General features: G+C 41.1%; 1 protein-coding gene across 3 annotated transcripts in view; it reads right to left on the bottom strand.

Annotated features, from left to right (window-relative positions):
- STK31 (serine/threonine kinase 31) overlaps positions 1 to 18,972 on the bottom strand; it is a 5,081,810-nt gene extending 5,062,838 nt beyond the window's left edge. For 2 of the 3 annotated variants that reach the window (XM_044067546.1, XM_044067547.1), the window contains exon 1: positions 18,629 to 18,972. In XM_044067546.1, the coding sequence (XP_043923481.1) occupies positions 18,629 to 18,637 (9 nt within the window). In that variant the 5' untranslated portion in view covers positions 18,638 to 18,972. The remainder of the gene's footprint in view (positions 1 to 18,628) is intronic. The other variant, XM_044067545.1, reaches the window with a different exon arrangement.
- Between the last annotated feature and the right edge of the window lie 978 nt (positions 18,973 to 19,950).

Below are 19,950 nucleotides of genomic sequence, written 5' to 3'. Positions count from 1 at the left end.
TAGTAGTTTAAAAAACGCGTTGCATGGTTTTGTTAGCTAGGGTTAAATTATTCCTGGCTCCACAAAGTCTCCTCTTCAGTTTTTCACTTGAAACTAGTCTGACTCTCAACCCAAGCACTCAAAAAGCATCCTACAGTCCTCAGCTCAGACCTAATAGCAAGCACTAATACACCTAGACACTTGACTGCCCAGCAGGGCAAGGCTCTTTATCCACCCCTCACCAACCAAGTGACTAAGCAGCTCACCCTACTATTCAGGCATGACCAAAGAGCAACTTCAGGTGTACTCTCCAGTCCAGCTGTTGAATCTGGGTATCCTGAGGCAATGTTACAACTGCCTCATGTACACAGACAGCCCTCTCCTCCTCTCCTACCACAAAACACTAACATATGTGAGAGATGCAATTATACAGCCAAACTGGAGGCTAAGGTATCTCCACCAAAGACTGGAAGACAGTCATGAGGAGAAGGTTAACACTTGCACCACATCTCCAGCCTCACATAGACCTACTAAACCAGCACTTGCAAAAAATACACCAATACACGAAATCATAATCGGAGGCTCTAAATAAAAACATGCAAAAGCATCAGAGAGCTCCAAAGCAGACACCCACAAAACTTGCACCTCCCGTTACAAATCAGAAAACACAAAAACACAAAATCAACGTGCCACACAATCACAGCTCTTAAGGCGAAATAACATACCTAACACACTAGTAATAGGTGACTCAATAGTCAGGCACATTGACGCCCCACTCACTAGGCTGGACAAGAAGGTTACTGTTACTCCCCTAAGAGAAGGAAACCAGTCTGGTGGATCCCTGCCATAAACAGGTTATACAATAAAAGGAGGAAACTAGTTCAGAAAAAAAGCAAATCCCAAGAAGGAAAGACATCCCTGATCAGTATCAGTAAGAAATTAAGGTCCATCATAAAATCATCCAAGGCTAACTTTGAAAGAAAAATAGCCAAGGATTCGAAAGATAACCACAAAGCCTTCTTTAGCTATGTCAAGAATCTAAGTGGCAACTCGCAGATATGCTCAGAGACAGATAGTGCAAAACAGCAGCACAAAATATACTGAATCTACTGCTATTGCCAACATACTGGCAGACAGATTCAGTGCAACCTTAACCTCCCTCTCACCTTCAAAAGGGCTCACAACAATACCAGAAAAATTGTGTCCCGGAAATCACAGAAACACAGGTGAAAACAGCCCTTTCAAAAGCCAAAAACAAAGCATCAATGGGGCCAGATGGTGTCCCAAGCAGAGTCTTGAATAAACTACAGAACGAACTAACCCCCCCACCTAAACATGCTGTTCAGCCTCAGTTTCTCCACAGGCTACGTGCCCATAGAATGGCACACAGCAATGGTTATTCCGCTCCACAACTGAACCTGGTAACTACCACCCCATAAGCCTGACTAGCCTGGTCTGCAAGGCTATGGAGCGCATCATCATGGAACTCATTAACAAAGACATTAGGAACCTCCAAACAAACACTTGACCCGACCCAGTTCGGCTTTAAGTGCAGATCATGCCTACTAAACCTGGTTGACTTCAGAGGCAGTTACCAAGGCCATAGACGAGGGACAAGTGGTTCACACAGCCTACCCTGATCTCGTCAAGGCATTCGACACCATTCTTCTTTCGGGTATTATAGAAAACTCACCAGCCTGAACAAACCCCTACATCACAAGATGGGTTGCCAAGTGGCTTACAGACAGAACTCACACGGTAAGAATAGCGGGCTCCAGGTCTGACTCTAAACCAATCACAAGTGATGTCCCGCAAGGCTCAGTTCTGGGACCCCTACTGTTCGGCATATATCTCTCAGAAGTACAGGCAAACACAGGAGGACTATGGCTAACCAAGTTCGCAGAGGATTGCAAACTGGGAGCCATTATGGACTCTCCAGCTGACACGGACATCCTCCAAAAAGGCCTGAGAGACACCTAGTGTCAAAGTCATGGCCTCAAGCTAAATGCCAAAAAATGCATAGTCATCCTGTTTGGGGAAAAAACAAAACACCCACGAATTACCACATAGGTGGCAGCCCCCTTAATGCAGAAGAGGTAATAAGAGATCTGGGGAACCAGGTACATATTGCCAAAGTAGTTAGGAAATCCTTCTATGTGGCCCATCTAATTACTAATGGGTTCGCATCTAGAAATAAAGGGGTTATAGTGCCCCTCTACTCGTCACTCATCAGCTCCATCATAGAGTACAATGCCCCATTTGAGATGTACTTCACAAGACACTTCCAACAGCTTGAAAGACCACAAAAGCACCTCACCAAGAGGATTACTGGCCTCAAAACATATGTCCTATGCAGCCCAACTGAAAAAACTCTGGCTGTACTCAGTGGCATATGGCATATCGCTTACTCAGAGGTGATCTCTGCCTGACTTGCAAAGCCATGTCCAACTCAGAATTGATGGACATGCTCAACCTAAAGAAATCCAAGTCACTGCGAGCCACGTGCTCTAGTGAGCTAAACCTCGCCACAACAATAAATAGAACATGCTGGAGGGATAGATTCCTGTCAGAGACTCCCCATGCTTTGGAACAAAATTCCTAACTACATTAGGCAGAGCCCCGCACTAACACTCTTCAAGAGAAGCCTTGACGAGTGGATGGGTAACAAAGTACACCCCTGGGATCACTTCATTGGCTCTGCTTGACAGAGGCTCAGTTAATTAATCAATGGGGCGGCGAAAGCCTACACACTCTGGCTAGGCTTATAAATGCCCTCGGACAGATAGCCTAGTACCTACCTATGAACCAATTACAGATGGAGACAGAAAAGCATTTACAGATATTAATGTTTTGCTAGTTTTGCAGTTACATTTTTAAGAGTGACAGTATAGTCAAAAGTTCACATCCCATGCAAAAAAGTGCAGCATAAATATTATGCTTCATTGAAGCCAGAGGTTCAAATTTCATGTCAGGAAAAGAATGCAATATAAATTTTACTATAGAAGGAAACTTCACATACTTGTAAAATACAGACAAGTTGAGTTTCAGAATCAGAGCAGTTCAATTCTAGCAATAAATGTGTATATGTACACAGTTCAAGATTTTATATATTTCAGAGAGAAATTGCAGTTTACTACAGCAAACCAGAGACACAGACTTATGTAACAGAGTTATCAGCTTACAGGCCAGATTAGCAAGCTGAATTAAAGACAGTAAGTACTGTATGCTATAAAATAGGGCCATGGGAGGTGCAGCGGTTAGCACTGTCCCCTCACAGCAAGAGGTTCTCCAGTTCAATTCTTGGCTGCAGCGACTTGTGTGGAGTCTGCATGTCCTCCCTGCGGTCGAGTGACGTTTAAAGATATGCAGGTAGGTTGGGCGTCCGGCTGGCACCTCGGCACTGTAAAAATCCACTGCCAATCATTAGCAGACCGGAGTTCCGCTGTGGCGACCCCTAACTGGGAAAAGCCAGAAAGACATTAGTTTTACTGTATGCTATAAAACAGTATGGTAAAGATCAGTTTATTATGATTAGTAACAGTTCTTACTATTTATTCAAGAAAGCTGCACGTAAGACAGGGGGCAGAGACCTACACAGTGAAGAAATTATTTTGTAAATTACAACCCAAGGGTCGCAGAGTATATGTAGAAAATTCAGCAGTTCAGATTAATTTTATAAAGGTGCAGAAATGCAAAACGATGAAAAATTAGTAGAATGCCATATTACTACTTTAGTGTCATTTGTTTTTATATGACAAGGGGAAAAACAATGCCAGTGATGTTTCCTTTTGATTTAATAATGAAGTTACAACCGATTTCACTATCAGTTTGGTTACAGACTTGCAAGAGTTTAAATTACTAACACAGGTTTATTTCATGCAGAAATTTGTAAATAAAGTCAGGGCAACAAGCAATACCATTAGTTTATAACTGTTACAGCTGCAAATGTGTTACTTTAAGGACTTGATGCTGTTTTTTTAGGCTTTCCAAATATTACTACAGAAAGACATGCGGCCAATTTTGGATTGTTGGATAACTTCCAATTTGGTATTCCAGAATGCATGTTTTTCAATATAGTCAGGAGGAATCATCATATCTGCCTCCCAGACTTGCACTTTAGGGTGGCTTTTCTGATATTCCAGCAGTTACTTGGGACAATATACAGTAAGGCTTACTTTAATTTTTCAAATTCTCGGTTGGCCAATACAAGTTTTACAGGAGAAGGAATACAACAGCAGTCAGAAATAAAGATTAGCGTTTGTTTTTCAATGTTCTTTAAATATAAATAAAGAATAGTTAAATTATTCAGTACATATGCTAATTAAATTTACTTAAATGTGTTTTAGTTCTCTGAAGAATAGTAAATTTTGAGTTATGTTTTCAGACACCTATATAATACCAGATTTCAGTTAATGCTTTAATCTGTGTTCAGATAATACTGGTAGAAAAAGTACTGTTTTAGTAATACTTTAGTTTCCAGAATATAAAATACTCATTCACAGCTGTTTCAAATGTTCAATATAAATATGTTATCAATTCAGTGTAAATTTCGGGCAAGTTTCAGAATACAAAATTCACACTCAACTACACATTTCTTAACAGCATTACTAGTTAGTTTACAAAAAGACTGAAAAAGGTAAATGTAGAGGATTAGTCAACACTAACAAATCTAGATAGAGATTTAAAGAAACAAGTTAAGAGTGTATGGTAATTAGTGTATAGTAATTAGGGATCTTGTTACATAAAATACTCAACTTTTATGATTTAATCATAACTGAATTTCTTAAGACTTCAGGCCAGAAGATTTTCAAATAATTAGACCACAAATGCTCAAGTCACAAGCGGCCAAAATTAGACAGCAAATGTATTTACCAGACAAGGGAAAATAATGTTATATTGGTTCTAGTAATCATTCTAGCATACTTTGCAAGCTATATTAATACAATTATACAATACGATCCCGTTTATCCGACTTTGATATCCGGCAGTCAGTTTTATCCAACAGAAAGTGAGCGCCACTGAATGCATGCACGCCTGTATGATGTTTTACCACATGTCAGCCAACACATGTGCCTTGACTTTGCCACTGTGCAAACTGCACTGTATTTTAGTGTGGTGCATTTTTCTACAGTCTACTTTAAGAAACAAGAACAAAAAAAAAAAAAAAAAAAAAAAAAAGGGATTTTTACACTTGACCTGACGCATTAAAAAGGCTAGACAAAAGGTGAGTCAGAGCAAAAAGTAGTCTGACAGAGTTAGACGAGTAACTGTTGGTGAATGGAAACGAAACAGACGTAAACTAGAAAAGTGGGGTTCTGTTCGTGTTTCAAAGGAAGGACTTCAGAATAGAAAAACAATGAGAAAAATCAAGACTACGAGAAAGCGAATAAAACATTGTTTTTGTTGTTTACCCAACAAGAGAGAAATGTACACCTATATCAGGTCCCATCTTGCAAGAGAAAGCATTGCTTTTCCCAAAAACAATTAAAATGAAGGTGATCCTGATTTTACAGCAAGTGCAGGCTGGCTAAATTGGTGGAAAAAAAAATCTGGAATGAGGCAGCTTAATATTTGTGGTGAGAAAGTATTGGCAAAGTCAGAGTTAATTGATAATTTTACAGCAAATATTTTAAGTCTCACGGACAATGAGGGATCATCAGATCAGCAGTTATAGAACTGCAACAAAACAGGTCTCAGCTATAAAATGCTTCCTTTAGCAATTTTTTCAGTCTGAAGCGTCAAGTGCATGGTTATAAACAAAGCAAGGAGAGAGTTACTATACTGGCTTACAGTAACATTACAGGAGGTAGCCAGAAAATGAAGCTAGTTTTGATTTTCCAAAAACCACAAGCAACCCTGAATGCTTTACCAGTTGCTATAGAAATAAAAAAAAAACTGCTGTGGAAAAGCATTTAAAATCCACCAATTTGCCAAGAAAACCAATCCTCATACTTGATAATGCTCCATCTCATCCTGATAAGTCTCAACTACATAGTGGGGGCACAAAGACTTTCTTCCACCAAACGTCACCCTCTTTATGTGAGCCAATGGATCAGGGTTTATCACAGTGTCTAAATAAAAGAATACCATCATAAGCTTCTTATGGCACTTAGAGGCGATCAGGACAATGGGTTACTAGAAAAACTTTGAAAAGCTGATTTAAAAGATATGACTGGACTAGTGAATCATGGGAAGAAGATGAACCACAAACCATTGCAAGGCTGCTGCTTTCTGAATATGAAAGTTAAACAGTTGATACTGAAATCATTCAGGAACACAATGAAATTTGATTTCATTGGTACAACAAATTCCAGGATGTGAAAATGTGAACAATGACATACAAGAAAGGATAAACAAAGACTAGCAATATCAACGGACAGATGAAGATATATTAACACTTGTAATTGGGAATGGAAACGATGCCAATGGAGAGAGTAACACCGAAAACAGAGAAAAATCAGTCACTCTGACAGAGTAAAAGCAACTGAAGCAGCCCTAAAGTATATGGAACAGCAATCAGAGACCACCAGTACTGATGTCTTGTTACTTCGGCATTGGCATGACCTAGCAGCAGCTAAGAGATGAGCAGCAGCTAAGAGATGAGATTCTATAAAACAAACCAAGATAACCATTTTTGTTTTACCTAGTAACTTACATCTGCAGTAGATACTACATTGCAATACAATAAAATGTTTTTTTCCTTGAGTGTACAGTACAGTATTTTAATAGGGTTTATTTTTCAAAGAGTGTACAGTACGTGTATTTAAACTGTTTTTGTTGTGTGTACAGTAGGTACTTAAACTGCATTTCTTTTCATTGAAAGAGTATTTCAACTAAAATCTCACTTTCAGAGTGTATTCTAATTACAAACTTTGGTGGTTCGGGGTTATACAACATTCCCGGCTATCCAACCACCCATCGGGCCAGTTTAGGTCAGATAAAGAAGACTAAAGTAATTACAGAAGCAAAGTCCAGTTCAGTAATCTCAGAGACAATTGTTTCAGAATAAACAGACCTTGCATAGACCTAAAAATGTAAGGGCAGGCCTGCGTCTTCATTTTCTCCCTCATATTTTAAAGTATCTACAAAAATAAACACCTGTTTAGGGGGTCTCAGGGCAAACTTTAAGATTAGGTTCCACTTAAACGTAGTTTGCTACAGTATTCTCTTTGCACTGGCCTATAATTGTAGCCATATTAAAGCAGAAATATACAAGGAATGTTTCAGTACAAATGAATAACCTTCAGTTAACAACACTGGTGAGAATAAAATGTGCCAACAGAATGAGCAGTACATTAACCTGGTTCCCAAGTCTGTTTGTACTTGAATAAGTCTGTAGAACTGGTTGGAAATTTACATGATTTTAGTAGGAGAGATACTTCAGATACAGAAGTGAGTTTAGTTTGGACAGATACGTCATTGTAGTGCAGTTCTTAGAAGTTTGGTACAGACTCAAGAGTGGGTGCAAGTCAGGTCAAATATCTAGCATTCCAGAATATTAACTATATTATTCAGGAGTAATGGAAAAATTCTGAGTTTAATGAATGCAAAAGCTACAGACATAATTCAGTCTATTTCAGGTTTATTAGCACTGTTGAGACAGTAAGATTTTATTCAAATACTTTCAACATCTACTGTACACAAGAAATTCTCAAGTGAACTACAGTGTATGCAGTCTTTTATTCCGAAAGGTACAAGATTAGGCGTATAAAGTAGGGACTGGAACCTGCTCAGCACAGTTCTAAGTACCCATGAAGTATAACAGACCTGGGATCACAAGCTGACTGTGACTAACTTTGACCGCCATGTGTCTACTGTAGTAAGGAATGTTTTCTACATAGCACACTTGATTAGTAAAGGCATCACCTCATGAGCAAAAGTTACAACCCCCTATACTTGGCCCATAATTGAGAATAACGCCCCATTCAGCATGTACTGTACTATGCAACTGCAGCAATTAGACAGACCTCAGAGATTTCAAACAAAGATAAAGGGGTTCCAGCATGTGCCTTAAACAGACCGACTAAAGTCCCTGTCACTATACTCCGTATCGTCTAGACTTCCTAGGGAGGACTTATGCCTGGCCTACAAAGCAATCAGACAGCTAAACCTAATGAACTTGCTGCATATCCGTAAATCAAATGAGACTAGGCTACCCATTCCAGGGACCTAAATATGGCCTGCGACTAAACAGGATATGTTGGAGGAACAGATCTATCTCCCAGCGACTGCTGTGTTTCTGGAATAATCTACCAATTCACATGAAAAAGAGAACCTCTATGACACTGTCCACAAGGAACCTGGACGAGTGAATGGGCACCGTAAATTCTTACCAGGATAACGTACACAACCCTCCTGGGCGTAGGCAGTCATCACTAAACACAATCTTTGGTATTAACTAGTATTTCTATGGTAATACATTGCGATGAAACAGCTAGGCTTAAAACGGGTCGACAGCCTAGTAATCTACTATGATACTATGAGACACCACTTTTGTTGTGGCAGCTAAAAACCAGCTGTCCAGGTATGGGAATATGTAGATCCCTTTCAATCTCTGATGGGCTTCAAGGACTGGCATGCACTAGACGTAAACTGCAGCGCTGTGGTGAGACCAAATAGCAGTGCACAAAACTGGTAGCAACTGGTTCATGACCTAAAAGAGAGGATATCTGGATACTTCAACTGTCGCATAGAGTCAAATAACTTTCCTGCAAACTAGAAGCACGTCTTGCACTGTGACCATCCAAATTTTTTTTACGCAACACGAAAGGAGATGCTGCCAGCCCAGCCAACTGGAATTTTTTAAGTTATAATATGTAATTTGTGAATATTAACACAGAAATGTAACAAAAGGCGATACTGCCAGCACAGCAGTCAGTCTAGAATTTTGTAAATGGTTGTGTCTCATTTGTGAATGTCAACATGCTTCATGTAGGATTCTTGTGTTACAGATGTAACAGAACTGTATGTTGTGTACAAACTGCTGGTACAGAAGAGATATTTTGTAAAGTACTGAGCTAAAATGTAACCACAGCATGCCCTACTGGAACAGAACAAAAATGTACCTGCACTATTGTGACCATTTAGATGTATATATTTAACACTGGAAACACACAGGACGTTAGCTTCAGAAGAATAGCTGAAAATTATAGATGTCCACAGAGACAAGGTGGGAGAGCCAGTAAGTGGGAATGACAGAATGCCAGCAGTAAGTTGTCTCGAGACAAGGGTACCAAACTACCACAACAGGCTACATCCTATTAGTAAATGGAAAACAGGCCACTGCTAAGAGAGAGCCTCTGACCAAACAATCATAAAACCTCCAGGAGCACTACTTGCTTGGGCAGTCTAAACCAGTCAGAGCTTTAGGGGGGACCCCATTCCAAACATCTTTGGCTACAGTTCACCTTGACTGGGAGGTTGGAAAAGGAAGCAAGCAAGTACATGGGGTTGAGAATATCCCTGCAGATATCCTGGTAGGGAATGCTTTTGATAATGCAGTGACACGCAGTCAGGCTTGGAAACAAGCATGTGGGTCTGGTAAGCCTGGTGGGGTGCTGAGACAGACCGCACACTTGCAGCCAGGACTGGTGAGGTGGTTACTTCAGGGAGGGAGCTACCCTGTAGCAGTGAGACTGAAGATGAGCCACAGCTGCTTGTGGGTTCTGATGTTCCCTTGGACAGAGTGACTGCAAGGGCAGAGGTGAGTAGTAGTCCCCAGGCTGACAGTAATGCACCGCTGTCAGAGACTACCAGACTTCTTGTGGAAGGGGAGCTGGGAAGGGTTACAAAGAGCTGAGACAGGCTAAGCTCTCAGACACTACATTACAAGGCCTGAGGGAGGTAAGCTAGTGAGGCACCCGATTCTCAAGGAAAGGGGAAATCTGTATACTGGGACAAAGGGTTACTGTACAGAGAGTGGACCCCGAGGGAGGGCTAGAGGGTGAGAGAATAGCAGTCGTAGTGACCAGAACCTACTGTCTGGCACTTCTAGTCACTGTCCATGACATTTCCTTTGCAGGTCATATGGGCATAAAGCATACACAGAGCTGTATTATGCAGAAATTTTATTGGCCTGAGATTTCCAGGGATGGAACAGGGTACTCCAGGACATGTGAGCAGTGCCAAAAGGTAGGCAAGGCAGAAGACAAGGTGAAGGCTCCTTTGATGCCTTTGCCTGTGATTGAGGAGCTGTTTCAGAGGGTAGCTATGGATACTGTGGGACCCCTGAGTACCCAAACTTCCACAGGGAATAAGTATATCCTAGTGTTAGTGGATTATGCTACCAGATACCCTGAGGCAGTGGCTCTTTCCTCCATTGAGGTAGAAAAGGTGCAAATGCTTTAAGAGATTTTCAGCAGAGTAGGTTTTCCAAAAGAAATACTGACCGACAGAGGTGCCAATTTCATGCCAGACCTGCTGGCTTGTCTGTGGAGGCACTGTGGGGTGAAGCACCTAATGACGACCCTCTACCATCCCCAGATTAATGATCTTGAGAGGCTAAACTCTACATTCAAGACCATGCTATGGGCATTTGCAGACCTGTTTAAGTGGGAGTGGGGCAAGTACTTGCCCCATCTGTTTGCTTACAGAGAGGTGCCCCAGGAATAAACAGGTTTTTCATCCTCTGAGTTACTGTATGGGCATAAGGCGAGGGGACCTCAAGATCGGATTTGAGATGAGTGGGAGGGTGAGTGTGAATCCCACAAGGAGTCTGTGGTAGCATATGTCCTAAGCGTCAGGACAAGGCTCAGAGAACTCATGGGCTTGGCCCAGGAGAACCTGGCATAAGCCAAACAGCAGAAAAAAGTCTGGTATGACAGGAATGCTTGAGCTACAGAGTATGCTGTAGGGCATCAGGTTATGGTTCTCAATCCTGTCAGACACAACAAGCTGCAGACAGCTTGGGAGGGACCCATCAAAGTGGTAAGGAAGGTCAATGATGTTAACTACATGGTAGAACTGCTAGGCAGGGGCACAAACTGTACCATGTTAACATGATGAAATCTTACCATGACAGAGGTCCAGGTGGTTAATATTTGCAGTACAAGGCAGAATGAGTGAGGGGATCTATGGGTACAGGGAGCCAGCCAGCAAAATCCCAAATTACTATGGTGGAGCCTAGGATCGCAGGCATATGATAGGACAGTGCAGCATTGTACTGGGGTCAGCAATGCCAAGGAGCTGAAATCTCAAGACAGGGAATGGGGTAGTGTATTCCTAAACAGTCTTACCCCTCACAAGCAACACTTCTCAAGGGTCACTTGAAAAACTAGCTGGAGTCTTGGGGGAGGGGGGATCTTTAAAGGAGATATTGCCAGCCCAGCTCGCTGGAATTATGTAAATAATTATATGCCATTTGTGAAAATTAACATGATTTATACAGAAGTATAACAGAAGGAGATACTGCCAGCACAGCTGTCTGGAATTTTGTAAATGGTTATTTGTCATTTGTGAATGTCAGCATGCTTCATGTAAGATGCTGGTGTTATGGGTGTATTAGAACTGCATGTTGTGTGAGGCTGCTGGCACAGAAGACATATTTTGTAAAGTACTGAGCTAAAATGTAACCACAGCATGCCCCTACAGGAACAGAACAGGAATGTACCTGCACTATTCTGACCGTTTAGATGGATACATTTTAATACTGGAAACAAAGTCAGGAGGTTAGCTTCAGATGAATGGCTGGAAATTTAAATTGCTTTATGACAACATAATAAAAGAATGTTATCTTTCAGTGTGGTAACTGACAATGTCTAGAACTAGAAGTTTTTTTGGACTGTCTTGGAAGTGTATTGTTCTGACTTCCAGGATATGCCATAGATCTAAGAACATCCTTGTTTATGTAGTTTCACAAGTAGATGCTAATTGCTACCACCTGCATCAGTTGGGGGGTTTCACCGGAGATGGACTGAAATGACAAGAAGTGATGTCATTCTGCAAGCTATCCCAGCAGTAATATTTGGAATATTAATTTAACAAATTGAGACAGCATTTTGTCTTTGACCTGACAAGAACATCCACTCACCTCATCTGCCTTGTTTTTCTGCAAGTCAGTCTAGGGAACCATATAATTATGTTCGAGTCAGTCAGGAATAAAGGGAAGTATAGTTAGATGTTTTCCACATTTTTTAGACTGTCCTGCAATGCTGTTGCAAGTATTTCCTGTGATTTTGAACTCTAATGTAACTGTGATTAGTTGCAGAGTATTTTCTTGTTCTTTTACTACTAAATACATTTAAACTCATCACTGTGGTTGATATTTATGAGACCTATTTAAGTTCTGAGAGTACTTGCATTTTATTTGGTGACACTGTGGGCCACTCCTAATAGCCTTGTTATTGGTCAAACTACTATTTGTACTGATAGCAACATTACACACCAAGATTGGACACCCTTTGTTAAGGGGCTTAAAGTAGCTGATAAGGACATGGTTGGTGTTAGTAATAACTACCTTACAGTCTGGGCAGAAAGGGGCATAGCTAGTAAACCTGAGCCAGCCTTTCCCAGGTTTGTGTGTGTATACAAGTAAAACCTCAATGTGTGTGTGTGTCAGCTACTTGGACAGGGACACAAATCACTGGTTGGACGCAGTGATGGTGGTCTTGGCTTGGCCACTCAGCTGGGATCTCAACTCCATACATGTGCCAGCGAGAAAGCTTATTGGGGATCTGGAGAAAGGAGAAACCAGCCCCAGACTGACTGTGGTCTCTGTGTGCTCTTAAGGGAAATTGCAGTTGATGCAGAGAGCTGCATCTGGAAATACTGTGTCTGTAGTTATCCTTCCAATATACCCCCCCCCCACTGGTGCTAGTGGTGAGGACTGAGACTACTTGATTACTGGTCCAATGTTGGGGTGTTGCACAGATCATTTTGGGGGGGGGGGTTAAAACTAATATGCCTTTCTGGTCTTGCAGGACCTCTTGGAGGTCTCTTTTTTGAAAGATCTCCTTTACTGCTGTCCCTTTCTGCCAAGTCATACCTGGGACGGTCACGCATAACAGCTTTGGGCTTCTTGAGAAGGGGATTGGGCAGCATTGCGATATTATGCACCTTGTAACACTGGTCAAAATGTGATGACATCAGAAAACCAATTAAAAATAAAAATAGTACAATACCTCTCCAAAAATCAAGCAAGACAGCAGTTTTGAACCGGATTACCAGAACTTTCATAAGCATATTGATGAGTTGCCTTAAGACAAGAGTTGTAGCCTGGATGTTCAAATTTGTACTCCTGGACTGCTGCCCTCCCCCAGTAAGCTACACCCACATCAACAAATTGGTGTCCGTCCACTTACTCCAAAAGTGCATCTTCTGCAAAGACATCTGTAAATACAGCCTGCATCACTAAACCAAGAATGAAAACAAGTTACTTTTTGTGTACCCCTACAGTGTTACATGCTGAAAGAACAAGCAAGCACACTCACAGGTTGAAACAATTACTACATTGTTTTTAACCCCCATGTAAGCTAGTGCAAGTGATCTTGTTTATACACATCCAAATAAAGCTAGTTTCCAGCTTAAGTTGAGGACGGGGTCCTTCTACTAAGCCTGTATCAATCTTCCATAGATTCATAGGCATTTACTAGGCTGATTACCACAAGGGCCTTTTTAAGCCTAGTCATGCATCCCAAATATCTGACAAGTTCTCATACCCTTGAGGAGTGTAAGCAGAGTCTTGGGAGATGGAAGCATTTACAAGCAGGGGCCTGGGAGATTGAACATGGGCAAGCCTGTAAATAGTTAGACATGGGTGCCAAGCCAGGGATGAATTTCCTATTCCCCATCTAATTGTCCAAGTTACACTTTAATTGGGTTAGGGAGGAACTCTGCTTCACATGGATGGGAAGCCTGTTCCAGAAACAGGGTAGTCTCTGAGATACATACCACTCTCCAGCGAAGCCTGTTCCAGAAACAGGGTAGTCTCTGAGATACATACCACTCTCCAGCAAGTCCTAATTATATCACAGGCAAGGTTTAAACCTTTAGAATGGATAATTATGGTGCTGTTTATTTTGCAGATATGCAGGAGTTCCAGAGTGGAGTCTGACAATGCCCTGTATGCCAGGCATAGATGTCCCCTTCAACAGCCTGTAGGAGACAATACAAGAAGTGAGCCTTGAGGCAGTCTGTAGAGGGCATTTTACTTACTCCCTGTATTCTTTTAGTGAGGAACCCTACGATGTTCCAATTGTTGGATATGCCTGGTTAGGTGCATACCAAAAAAAGTGTGTTACACACTATGATGGGTCTAATGAATGCTTTAGAGGAGGACAATCAAATGTCAATACAACCTGCCAAAGAGATGAATTCTGACAAAGTAGTAGTAGTGATGGATGGCCTTGATGCAGCCACATGTTTTTGCACAGATTCAAAGTAACAGAGAATATTCTGGTGCGCTGTAATCAAAAATCTTTCATTATTTTTCCCCTCTTTCTACTCTTCCTTGCTTTCAGAACAAAGAACTGAAAGACCTTCCAAGATGAGATTTTTTTTTCCTCTACTCTTGAAAGTAGTGTGGACCAATGCCCCTAAAAACACTGCATTAGGGATCTAAATATCCCAGCCCTGGGTGCACCACAAAGCTTATGGGTATCCTGGGGTGGGATTTTTTGGCCATAATGGGAACACTTGCTGAAACCTGCCTGCTTCTGCATAACACTAACTAATCACAATTAAAGACAACAACTAACAGAAATAAAGGATAGATAAATTACACAGTTGAAAATTTGACAAATGCTATTGCCAACAAGCTGGGACTTAGCCCTCTTTCTGAGTAGGCGGTTAGGGCTATGCCCTAACCACCTAATTGGGAGCATGAAATCAAATCACAAATGTAAAGAAGGAAAGGCAGCTTTGAGAAAGAAAAAGGTGAAAGATGACAAATACAGAGTTAAGTGCGTCTAGACACATGAGCAGCAACCAAGATTCAAGAGATTCAGGGGACAAAGGCTCAGAGGACACTGCTACAGTTAATAGGTCAGTTCCGCCACATGGCAATATCTCACAAGTTGATGTGGACAGACAAGACAGTACAAAATTCATGTATTTAATTTAACCAGTTAAGTGAATTGGACTAAAGACTATACAGCAATCATGTTAGAAAACTTTAATTCTTAATTACAAGCTGCAGAATTTTCAATTTAACAAAAATATGCATCAGTAATAACTATACCTACCAAAGCAGTACTATAACAAAACTACACAATGATCATGCGACTGACTCTAAGATAATACTATTTTTAGTGCAAGTAAATCACCTACATTACTGCAAAACCTATGCTGAAAGATATATGCATGTACTTAGGATATTTGTATCAAGACTTTGTTAAATTTTTCTCATTTAATATATCGTATGGATTTTGTTAAATTTTTATTATCTATTTAATATTTCGTATGGTAGTTTTTTTCCTGGACCTCCACTGAAAAGAAGGCAATTTACGCCCACTAAACTAAAGCTAATAAATAAAAATACTTGTTTATAATGTATAATACAGAATACATTAAAAACACACACAGCTGCCTGTCAAAACAGGAAGGTAAATAAAAAAAGTTACATTAGGTTAAAATGCATCAAGTGAAATAAGGTACATCTGCTCTCTCCAACAAGGAGCTCATCTGTCGTGATGCTGACTTGCGACATCCAACTTTCTCTGCACTACCAGATCACCCCCGATTTTGCCTCATTTTTTGCCTTGTTCCCCTACAATTCTTGACTTCTAGAAAATTGCTGAGCATTAGTCTGTCAAGTAATGTCAGACTTTTAAGAGTTTCAGGAATCTTATTCATCAGAAAATGCACTGCGATAGTTATGTAAAACCCATTCTAACTAGGTGAATTAGACTAATTTAAAGATGGTCTGGTATTCCAAGCTTTGTGCATCATTAATTTTGGCTTCATCACCAACCGTTCAACAAACGAACTACGAATTCTAACAACTCAGTAAAGGAAACCAGATAATGCCCTGCTTGTTCTCAGCAGTTAAGAAAAATAGTTAAGGCTACGAACTCATAATATGCTGCTTTTAGTAATCCAAAGTTATATTCTCTCATCCTCCAAGCCTACTGTGCAACTCTCAACAAGTCACTTGGGTGTGCTGAAACTAGGAAATTGAACTATGCTCCCAAACGGTCTCCTTAACTGCATACAAAGGTCTTTGACAAGAGAAGGAACACTAGGAACTGCTGAATTCAGGGAGCACATCCTTTGAGAAGCAGTGCCAACACTAACTGCAGTCATTTCGATAGTTGACATTACTGCAATGATCGAACATTCAGATGTGGAAAGGCTGCAGCAGTGGACGAAATCCAGCCAGCACCGCTAAAGTGTCGGACACTGTAGTGTAATCTTAAATCCATCCTGGACACTGTAGTGTTCTCTTAAATCCATCCTTTCAATGTTGAGTGAAAGCAAGGGCAATATTTCTGAGCAGACTGCGATGAGTTCCCCACTTTCAAAAGGGAAACGGGAGCACATGCTGCACTTAATGAAGAACACAGTCAGCCTCCCTGAAAAAGCATATACATGGGGCATCCCACACTTTTTTTCCAGAGAGAAGCAACAGGGATTCCATCTTGACCATGGACTCAAGATCAGCTCTTTATTCTTTCCAACTACTGGAGGTGTCAAGAATGCCTGCCAATCCAGTCTACAAACATTTTGTGGACTTTAAGTATGTATACAACCACATATGTACTCTACACAGCCAGCTAGGTGGCCGCCTAAGGCACCATTGTAGCAGGGGCACTTTTCAAGTAATCTGGATGGTGTACGTAGACCAGGATGGGGGCACCAGGTGCTGTGTGGGGGTGTGTGCTATAAGGCCCTTTTGCCTAGGGCACCAGATGACTAAAGGCTGGTCTTGGTACTACGGAATCAATGATTTGCGAAGGTACACTAAACAAGGGTAACCACTTCCGCTCTATCTGTGCCTGCTTGTCATGCATGTCCAAAGTGCGTGTAGTACACCTTCAAGTCGGTTTGTAAAACACACACCATTTGTTACTCGCAACAAAACATCACAAGATGGCAATAATCTGGAAAACATCCAAACATAGCTCTCAACCTTCCATCTCCAAAATGAGGAACACTCGCCTTCATAATGTGGAACAAATGGGCAAAATGCACAACACATACTAATGGCTTACTAACAACTTCAACTAGGAAGGTCATAGGATGGTTAAAATATGCTAGTTTTACTCAAAGATCATCCTTTAATGAATTACTGTGATTAATTTCTAGCTACCATGGACTGATGACTTTTTAAGACCCCCAAATGAGGTACGTTCCTCCTAATGAGGTACACTTGAGATATGCATCCAAAATTGGGGTTGTGGGTTAAATTTTGTTTTTATGACACGCTCTTAACCTCAAGTGATCTCAAACACGCCATGTTACTATTTGCTGCCAAGTGTGAAGTTACTAGGATAAAATCCAACACAGCCATATTAGTCACAGCTTTTTCCCTTTCTTTCGTTACAGGAAAGGAACCGATCTCCAGAGCAAAGACGAGGCAGCTCAAACGCGTTGTGATTTTGTTTTTAAATAAATGGGGAAAATGGAAAGACTCAAATTATTAGCCTAAACTGGCGTGATAACCTTACACCAATCTTTGTTTGAGTAATAACAGCCCTCAGCCCATACTGAAATAGAATGCGGTTACTAGATGCTCTGCCTGCTAATTGGCGAGAAGCTTCGGAACGACTGTGATACTAGTTTAATTTAAAGCCAGCAATTACCTCACGGTTTTATATACACCGAGTAAAACTAAGCGTTATCTTAATTAACTACTGCCACACTTCACAAAGACTGCTTGCTCAGTACAAGTATTTACCAAAGATGAAATGACAGAGAGTACTATACTCGGCCATTCACACCGAACAGAATAATTGAGCAAAATACAAATAAAAATGGGGTTTGAACCTATAACAATGTTTACTATATCGCCCGTGTTCTTCGCAACGTAGCGAATATCAGTTTCTCTATAGCTACCGTTTTCTTTTAAAAGGATTCAACTGACCGTTTTGAAACGCTCTCATTTTGACTCAGAAATCTACTCCAGCTCTTCCGCAGTTTTTCGCTCAATATCAATTAAGCAGATTTGAAAAGTGTCCCTAATTGGGGGACTTTCTCCAATTAATGCCTTGCTTTTAATTCTGGGGTAAAAGGTTGAGAGACATGTAATGGATAAACATCCTTTTAAAACAGTGTTCTTTACAAAAAAAGTATGTGTGTTTCTTCTCAACATAAGTTCTCAATTTTTGAAAAAAGTATGTTAGTATACGGTAGCATTCCATTTCAACCAAACACCACTGGATAACGATAACCACAGCTCATCGGTCCCGTTAACGCACAAACAAATGCTAATACTTTGCGATCCAAATAACCCTGAAACAAAAGTATGTTTTTTATCCCCCTATGGACGCGTTTTAAAATTTAACGTGATCAGATCACACACCGTAAACAGTAAGTTGAGGTATACCTCATATTAATCTCTAATATAGACGAGCATTTCAAAACAGTTGTACAAGAATAATATATGACGAACAAGAGACGAAAGACACTGGATGTCAATGTTACCAGCACCTTTCTAACAGCGTTGAGAACTGGTATACAGCATGACTTACAAGTTGATAGCATTTCAACTTACCATCATCATCACCCACTGAACACCATAAGGGCTAGACAACGCAATATTTGCTTGGCTGATGACGTTGTAGTGTGCAAAGTACGTGAAAGCCTCTTTTTGAGTGCCAATACACGTGCAGAACTAATTGCTGATAGTGGGCGAGTTGGAAAAAGTACTTATGTAGTTTTGCTTTACCTTGCTTATGAAGTGTGAAACAAAGCAGTAGTGTTATGCAGTAATCATTATCAATCGTCGTAACTCTAAAACTTCCCGTCTCTAAAATACGGAACACGACTTCTCTCCAAACGGGCAAAATGAACAAATACAAACACATATATTTTAGTTTCAACTAGGGAACTTCTCAAGATCGTTAGAATGTGTTACTTTATGAAACGAGGGGCGCGCGCTCCTCACAATGAAATACACTTGAAAGGTATGACTAATCATTCACATAGCTCGCAATGACTCCCGGACAAATCCATAAATAATGCGAGAGGAGACACTTTTAAAATGCTAACACTATTAACTTAAAATATTGATAGAATAAGAAAAGTGAATAACCATTTTCTGAAGCAAAAGAAATCTATAACAATAATTATTGTCTTGGGCGGCCGCGGTGGTGCAGCGGTTAGCGTTGCCGCCTCACAGCAAGAGGTTCTCCGTTTCGATCCTCGGCTGGGATGCCTTCTGTGTGGAGTCTGCATGTTCTCCCTGTGGTTGCGTGGGTTTCCTCCCACATCCCAAAGACATGGCTGTAGGTGGATTGGACACTCTAAATTGGCCCTAGGCATGAGTGCGTGCGTGTGTCTGCCTTCTGTGGAAGGTTGGGCGCCGGGCTGGCAACTCGACACTGTAAAACTCCACTGCCAATCGTGAGTGGACAGGTGATCCGCTGTGGTGACCCCTAACCGGGAAAAAGCCGAAAGAAGAAGAACAGTAATTATTGTCTTCTTCATTCGGCTGCTCCGTTAGGGGTCGCTGCAGCAGATCAACTGTTTCCATTTCTTCCTGTCCTCTGCATCTTGCTCTGCCACACCAACCACCTGCATGTCCTCTCTCACCACATCCATAAACCTTATCTTAGGCCTCCCTCTTTTCCTGTTACCTAGCAGCTTCATCCTTAGCATCTTTTTCCCAATATACTCTGCATCCCTCCTCATCACATGTCCAAACCAACGTAATCTTGCCTCTCTGGCTTTGTCTCCAAACCTTCCAACCTGGGCTAACCCTCTAATATACTTATTCTTAATCCTGTCCATCCTCGTCACACCCAGTGCAAATGTTAACATCTTCAACTCTGCCACGTCAAGCTCTGACTCCTGCCTTTTTTTCAATGCCACTGT

This window comes from Protopterus annectens, chromosome 3.part1 (assembly GCF_019279795.1).
Source record: "Protopterus annectens isolate FY-2018-M chromosome 3.part1, PAN1.0, whole genome shotgun sequence".
Classification (NCBI taxonomy): domain Eukaryota; kingdom Metazoa; phylum Chordata; order Ceratodontiformes; family Protopteridae; genus Protopterus; species Protopterus annectens.
The sequence above is the reverse complement of the archived record's forward strand: the minus strand, read 5'-3'. Positions and strand labels throughout refer to the sequence as shown.